Here is an 8,270-nt window from a genome sequence, read left to right as displayed (position 1 = left end):
TATCTTAGGGGCCTTTGGTCTCTGAAGACCAAAGCAGAATCTGTCAGCTTTAATAACATGCTCTCCAAACATGTATAAAACAGCCTTTCATATTATTGATCTTTTAGATTCATATTCTTTCTCAGACTTGCTGGTAAGGATTTCGGGGACCAAAAATTTTAGTATGGCTTTCAACACTTCATATATTACAGACCAGATTCAACTACTAAAGTCAGACTCTACTAAGAGAAAGAGATACAGAGAACATTTGACTTGAAACGTACAGAGAAAAATAAGTGATTTCTAAGAACAAAAATTTAACCCTAGTGTAGATATCAAATAAATATGGGAAAGACAAAATGCATAAATTTTTAAACAAGAAAGAAATTAGAAGGAAAATGATGTAGGTTATGCATGATTAGATAGAATGTGACAATTGTCTACATAAAATACTTTTGCCATTTTTTAAAAAACATGCTTGCATCAAGATTAATTTGCCAGCTTTCTCAACAGAGGAATATACCACTTATATGTAACAAATAAAAATGCAGTTTATTGCAAAAATATAAAAATCCCCTAAATTGCATAAGATATTACAATATTTTCCACATGGGCTTGCTGAAATGTGACATATTAAGCAAAGAGGACTTTAATACCAAATCACAAATGTTAAAATAAGACTTGGGTAATGAACTTTACACAAAATGTATTGTTGTGCCTTATTGTTATCAGGAATTTTTGAGTTATTTCTTTTTTATACAGCTATAATAATTGCAACATAAAATTATGACAATTGTAATAGGCAGAAATGGATACCTACAGCATACCTTCTGTATTATCAATACTAATGAACAGTCTGTGCATTAATACTTTAAACATATCACATTCAAGCTAACAGTCTTTCCAGAAAATCTTAACCATTTTATAGAATAGAAGCTGGTTGAACAAATTCATCAGCATAGTGTTTTCTTGAAATCTATTCTTTATGAAATGCTGTATACAAAGAACTGATTTTCAAAAGGTGCTATGCATGTACAGCTACCCTTGACTTTAACTGGAACTGCTGGTGCTAAGCTCTTCTGAAAATCAGGACCAAAGTCTATTAAATCCCTATTTAGTTTACTGATACATCCATTGTAATATGTAAAAAAGCAAAAACAAAAAAACCTCAACAAACAAAAAAACCCCAAACCCTAAAATCACAGAAAATGCTTGGCATCTACAGGAAGATAGACGTTCTCAGTGGACTAACCACTACTGTGCTATTTTCTCGTAACAGATCTTGTTGTTCCAAACTTTATTTCATGCACTGGGATCAGCAATGTCCATGTTTGTTCCAAACAGAGCAACTAGCTGCTCCTCATAGTTTGCAATGTTTCTTTTCATAATTTCCATACAAGGTCCCAAAAGCCTTTCAAATGCCTGTACATCCATAACTAAGATAAAAAGGGGTGGGGGAAGAGAGAGAGAGAGAGAATGTAATGTGGCCATCAGCTGCAGAAATGAATTTCAGAGTTTATGACATTCATTGTGTAGAATTTTAAATTATAATGGGAAAGGCATCAGTGAGGACCAGGCTATGTCAGTAGAGCTGGAGATAACTTTTCCCATATGATTCAGACCTAAATAAATACCTTGACCCCAATCCTGCAAGCATTTATGCCTGTGCTTAACTTTATTAATAGGAATAGTCCTACTGATATCAATGCATAAGTCTTTGCAGGATCTGGGCTTTAATAATAATTGGAGATATATCTATTTCTTAGAACTGGAAGGGCCCTTGAGAGGTCATTGAGTCCAGCCCCCTGGCCTTTGCTAGCAGGACCAAATACTGATTTTTGCCCTGGATCCCTAAGTGGCCCCCTCAAGGACTGAACTCACAATCCTGGGTTTAGCAGGCCAATGCTCAAACCACTGAGATACCCCTCCCCCCCATGCTTTGGATGACAATTTAAAAGTATAGTTATCCATATTGGTTCACTGGGAGTGTTAATCAGGAGAACTAAGAATACTGTAGTCAATAATTTATGTTTTTTACTTCAGGAAACTTTACATTTTAAAAAGTCTAGAACTAACTTTGTATCTATTACGTTAGCACTGAAAAATTTAGTAAGTCAATAAAAAGTTCATATGCAGGAAAACTGATTTTTTTTCAGTCACACACACAATTTTTCCTACAAGTTTATATAGTACAAATTAAGACATAAGTCGAAAATACATGCATGTTCATGCCATAATTTGTACTATATAAACTTGTAGGAAAAAGTGGCAGTTCTTATGGGAAAATACACATTTAGATGAAAATATCAAAATGAACAATTCTGTTGCACACACACACACACACACACACACACACACACACACACACACACACACACACACACACACACACACACACACACACACACACACTTTTTTCCTATCCTGGAATTGCCAGTAATCTATACATACTTTCCACCAAAACTGCTTTCCTGTTGTCTCATTCTCTTTACTTCCTTTCTCTATTCAAAAAGTTGCTGGAGCCATGCTCCTGCTAACACATACCTGAATGTTTTTACTTCAGATATAACTCTGCTAAAACTGAGAATCTCACCATTTACAGCTTGATATCATGCACAGATTTTAAGTGTTAATTTTTTAATTGTTATCTTTGTTATTCATAAAGCACCATAAATGTGCATAGAGCCTTACAGACAGATAAAATAAAATGTCCATGCCCATATGAATTTACAGTCTAAACTGTATCTACTGCATAATCATGACTCAATATTTTAAATAGTAAAATTCACTTTGTGGCACTAAAATAAACATGGCTGTTACTTAGGCAACACACTCTGCACATTTCATTTGAATGATTCTAACACCTGGCCTATACACAAAGATGCACCAGTTTAACTAGAAGTGTGATTTTAAACATACTTAGTTAAACCAATGCAATTGTGTGTGGACACTCATATCAGTTTTGAATTAAATTAAGCTGATTTAAGATAGTCTTACACCAATTTAAGAATGTCTGTGCTAGCGGTGTTGCATTGATTAAGCTAATTTGGTGTCTAAATCAGTTAATCGGTGCACAAACTGTGTGTAGACAAGGCCTAACAGTGTATGGATGTCACACCCAAACCCATCCAACACTACACAAGAAGAGTATGCTATCCATTTTTAAAATATTTTTTAATGGTTCCGCTAGCAGAGGTTTGTCCGCAGTCTGGGTAGGATATAATGCAAATAAAAGGTTTGAAAACTATCCTCAAGATTAGGTAGTAACTCTTCAGGGTATCGATTTATCTAGGTATTTATACTGTGCCTATCACCATAGTATGATAACCTACAACTTTGTGAAATATCTAAGATTGCTTAAATAAGGTTTGTCAAGAAGAATTCAGTGGTTGTTGGGAACTTTGTTTTGAAAACATTTTCCAGGTTAAGATTCTGTGGAATACAAAACCTACTGGGTAACTCTGGGAAGGGCTACAGCACACTGTACTTTTCTAACAGACTATAGTTATAAGAGGTTCTAAAAGGAACCTCGGGGTTAGACTAGATGAGCCTTGTGGTTCCTTCTACCACTATGATTCTATAATGGCTTCCGTTGAACTTGGGGATGGTATCTTGATGTCTAATTTATTCTTTTCCTTTGTTTTTCTTAACGTCTGCTCAAAGTTATGAGTCTAATAGCATTGAACAGTAATCATAGTGGTTTCTTAGTTTTATCTGTGAGCTCTAGCCAGCAATGAATTTGGTCTGTGCTTACTCATCTGATGTCATCTTAACTGGTTCTTGTCATCAAAAGAAAGAAGAAAATTTCCTTCCTGAACCAGCCTCCAGTGGAACAAGGTCGCTGCTTTCTCAAAGGTGCCAGTGACCCAACAACTTGCCCACACTGGACCATAACAGATCTTTTTTCTTATCACCACCTCATCTTCCTCTTCTTTGGTCTTCTTTTTTCTGCTTGTTTATCTTTGTTTGGCTGGGGAGACTTATTTTTAAAAACCCAGTAGCTTTGTGAATAAACAGAGAACATTTTGTTTGCTAGTCTGATGTCTGTCATTTAAGAATACAAAATTTGCTTTTGTATCTTACAATTTTCCTAATAGTTAGATTAATAAAATGGAAGGGTTATATAATGATGTGACTGAGAAGTTAAACCTTAAACCATACAAAAGAATCCTATATTTCAGCATTAAGGAGTGCATTAAGTAACATCTAAATAAACCATAAACCATGTCAACTCAGTTGGGATGAGTTAATTGTTTTGTTTTGAATGTAGGTTCAGGGGTTTTTTTAAATTACAAAATTATTGAAGGAAGTTAAGTTAAAGTAATAAGTTTTGCATTTAGTTCTGAATGCAGTGACATTCGTAGTCATTTATCACTTCTAGTACTGAGTTACACAGTCTTGGTCCACTCCTGTGTAAGAGAAGGGAAGACTAACCCTTGAGGAATTGTACAGATGATGGCTCTGGAGGTGGAGGAACAGCTGTCCATCATGAACTTGTGCAGCTAGTCCCAGGTGAAGGATTGAAGCCATCTTTCCAGTTCACCACTGCGGTCTCTCAAAGGAGAAGGAGTAGTATTTGTTTTAAATGCCACAAAGATCCAGAAGAAAACATACGTATTTCTACATCATGTCCACAACAAGATGACATTCTCTATTAACACAATCACTATTATCTCTGCTCTGTGCCTCAGCCTGAAACCTGACAGAGTGACATGGGCTGGTAAAGCCAGAGACTTTGCTAACTACTTGCTAACTTACTCAGAAATGGGAAGTTAGATTAAATAAGGTAGCATGGAAGGTTGGTTATATTAAGCAGTTGTTTCTTAGGTGTTGGTTGACCACTGGGCAAGGACAATTTTTTATTTGTCTGTTAAGTGTTATGTAGATTAAAAGTACTATGACCAGGTCTGCGCTAGTTAGAAACTATTTTCAATTCCATCTAAAGAGGGAAGACATTGGAGGTCCATGGTTGACACAATTGTCAATTACAAGTAATTTTTCTAGTGTACGTAGGAATATACTATAACAGGTACAGTACAGTCTAACAGTCCAATGGTTTTAAAGCAATGCTACTGGGTGACTGAAATCTGATTTTATGGTATGAAGGAACATACAGTAGTACATTATAAATGCAGTCTTTGATAAGTAAAAAGATTCTTTTTTATTAATCACAGCAAGCAAAAATATCACTCAATCAGTACCTAAACACTTGACAGTGCCAAGAGCAAATGCTGAAGCTGCTCGAGGTTTGTTAGTTACAAGAGCAAGTTCTCCAAAATATTGTCCTCTAGAGTACCGGGCTATTTCAACCGCTCCATTCTCTTCTACATCCTGTTTATTCTGAAAAGTCAGATAAGATAAGAATAAGAGACACTTGCTGAATGTACAGTTTTACTCCAAATGGAATTTAAACATGTCTAAAGAATAAAGAAAACTGCAGTGAGATAACTAGAAACATCTGCTGTTTAACATTTAGAATATATTAATGACTTCAAGATTTTGAAAAATTAAATTCATGTTAGAGTTTTTACCTTCCTTTTCATAGTAATTCTCACTTCTCCAGATTCTACAATGAAAAAACAATCAGCCATGTCTCCCTATTAAAAATAAAAAAGCAAGTAATGAAAACATGAATATTGCTTTTTAGTTCTGTAGTAACAGTAATACATTAAAATATATGTAGCCAGAGGCTAACAGCTAATCCTTTGGTACCTAATGCAAAATGCTTTAATACATTCTACTTAGAAATCCACATTCATGGCACAGAAGGATTAAAATGTCCATACACAGATTAGATGAGCAACTAGCTCTCCTGAAAGAAAATGACACCGTTGGCTCCATGTAGACCTCAGTTCTAAGCCATGGACAAAACACAATATGAAGCACCAAGAGAGGCAAAAGAAGATATTGGATAACTTGGAGGATACTTATCCCTATTCCCCAAAACAAACAAGCTGCTCCCCTATGTATCAGTAGGCAAGAGCAGAATTGGGTTGGTGGACAGAAATAATCAGCCTGAAATCCAGTTGCCACCTTCTTCTGTTCTATAGGATTTTGAACTCATAAAATCCCAAAAATTATTCCCGATCATGGATGATCAGGCATCAATAAGCATAAGAGAGGTTAAAGCCAAAATCTAAAGGAAGTCCAAAGGCAATATAGAGTCCGAGTTGCCTGCAAACCCTGATGGAATTATCTTCACATTGTTCTTTTTTCGGAACAGAAACAGACACTCAATGATAAGATCCATTTTCAGCACCTCCTAGTACAAGCCTTCTTCTTCTATAGTATTTGCATAGTTTACTTTGTTCTGTTCAGACCAACAAAACATGTTTCTTAAAATACAGCAGATGAAATAAAGTAGCTGTTAAAGTGGAAAGAAAACCCCCAATCAGACGCTGGCTAAATATTCCACAACAGGCATTTACCATTTACAGCTTTGTAAAAGCTAACAAAACATTCCAAATCCCAGAAATAATTAATTACATTTTGTCATCATAGAGACACGCTACTAACCGCAGATATGCGCAATATGGAAATATAAAAGGGTAAAAAAGCCACTGGAAAATTAATTGAAATAGCCTGCCAAGTATTTGTACTAAACTTTTTTTTTTTTTTTGCTTTAAATTGTTATTTGGAATTTATATCATCATAACAACATATTTCTTTGAAGTACACCATTTTTTTCAGATCAGTTTATTCCCTTTATGTGCACTATACTGAGACTCACTTAGTTTAAAAGAATGGATTCATCATAGATAATACAGTAGTTTCACTTATAGACGCAAAAACTAAATCAACTAGACACTACCATACCTGAGTAATGATTTGTTCTCCATCTTTGTATATTTTGGTGCCTATTACATCCACCACTTTCAAGCGTTCAGATAGCTTTATAAAAAGAATGAGAATATTTAAAATGTTTTGCTAAAAATATTAACCATATGTTTTGCTAATCCTTAATACCTATTTTTATGGAGCTATATACAGTATAATATGTCCCTAGCCATCTGTATTGACAATAAAGGGATAAGAGACCTCTGTTTAACAATTTTCCAGGGAATGGTTTACCAACATATACCTCTACCTGATATAACGCTGTCCTCGGGAGCCAAAAAATCTTACTGCTTTATAGGTTAAACCGCATTATATCGAACTTGCTTTGATCCGCCAGAGTGCGCCACCCTGCCCCCGCCCCCCCGGAGCACTGCTTTACTACGTTATAGCCGAATTCATGTTATATCGAGGTAGAGGTGTACGTGTTAATTTTCTATTTTTGTATTGTAAATCTACATGCTCTAAGTTTTCCAAAATACTTACTGGAGAAAGTGCATGTGTGTGCAGAAAAATATATCTTTTAAATTAAAGTATTCACTTTTTTCAACATGCCCAAAGCACTAATTCACATTATTAATATCCAGCAAGAATTCAGTTTAAGAAATGAAAGGCTGGAAAGCACAAAAATATTCTAATCTTTTGCAGTATTATGGTCTCTATCCTACAAGGTGGTTTGCACAAGCAGACTCCTGTTCCAGGCAGATCCTGATTAGGGGACTGCTGTGTGGATCAAATTATAGGATCAAGCTTTATGAAGAAACTAAAATAGTCAATGGGGGGGAATCAAATTGGAAATTTCAACACTTTTCCTCAGAAGTCCCTTCTCCAAAAATAAAGATGTGCAAATTTTTAATCTAGAGGAAATTTTTATTCCAAGATAAATCCCCATGCCACAGCTACTAAAATAATGCAATTGAAAGCTTACTTCTAAAGATGTAAGGAATGGCAATGACTGAATAAAATTTTCATACATTCTTCTCTTTTTGGCATTGTTTTTTACAATGATTCTCCGGAATGTTACTCTGTCCTGCAAACACAAAGAGAAGAAAAAAAGTATATTAAAGGAAAATGTTAGCACAGAACGGAAAATGCATAAAAGACATAGGTAAAATTTATAATGATTATAATCAGCCACTAGAGAGCAATTTTATGTGTTTTTAAGTACTTCAGTGAGGCCTTCTATTAAAAGCGGCATAATAAATTTGATATTTTAAATTATATCATTTCAAATAACTGATTTTTCTGATAAGAGATCTTTGAAGTCAAATCTCTTGCCCATCTTTGTATACCTCTTTTAAAAATTCATTTTCCTTGGTGATGTTTGCAAGGGTTTTTTGCGCAGGCCCAAGAGCAACAACAAACATCGTGGTGCCCACTCCTCCTTACCTGCCTACTTCTGTGCACAGCTGCTGCCTATTGAGTTTCAGATTCAGCTGTGCAGCAGCAGTTACTGG

The 8,270-nt window shown here is 35.1% G+C and overlaps 1 protein-coding gene across 3 annotated transcripts in view; it reads right to left on the bottom strand.

Annotated features, from left to right (window-relative positions):
- Nucleotides 1-8: 8 nt before the first annotated feature.
- The window catches only part of PRKAR2B (protein kinase cAMP-dependent type II regulatory subunit beta), a 191,287-nt gene continuing 183,025 nt past the window's right edge, over nt 9-8,270 (bottom strand). For all 3 annotated transcript variants that reach the window (XM_050926035.1, XM_050926036.1, XM_050926037.1), the window contains exons 7-11: nt 7,742-7,843; nt 6,796-6,870; nt 5,511-5,576; nt 5,181-5,319; nt 9-1,415 (exon numbers count right to left, since the gene is read on the bottom strand). In XM_050926035.1, coding sequence (XP_050781992.1) covers nt 1,282-1,415; nt 5,181-5,319; nt 5,511-5,576; nt 6,796-6,870; nt 7,742-7,843 — 516 coding nt within the window. In that variant the 3' untranslated portion in view covers nt 9-1,281. The remainder of the gene's footprint in view (nt 1,416-5,180; nt 5,320-5,510; nt 5,577-6,795; nt 6,871-7,741; nt 7,844-8,270) is intronic.

The sequence above is a fragment of the Gopherus flavomarginatus genome, chromosome 1, assembly GCF_025201925.1.
Source record: "Gopherus flavomarginatus isolate rGopFla2 chromosome 1, rGopFla2.mat.asm, whole genome shotgun sequence".
NCBI lineage: Eukaryota > Metazoa > Chordata > Testudines > Testudinidae > Gopherus > Gopherus flavomarginatus.
Note: the sequence above shows the minus strand (reverse complement) of the source record. Positions and strands in the feature narration are given on the sequence as shown.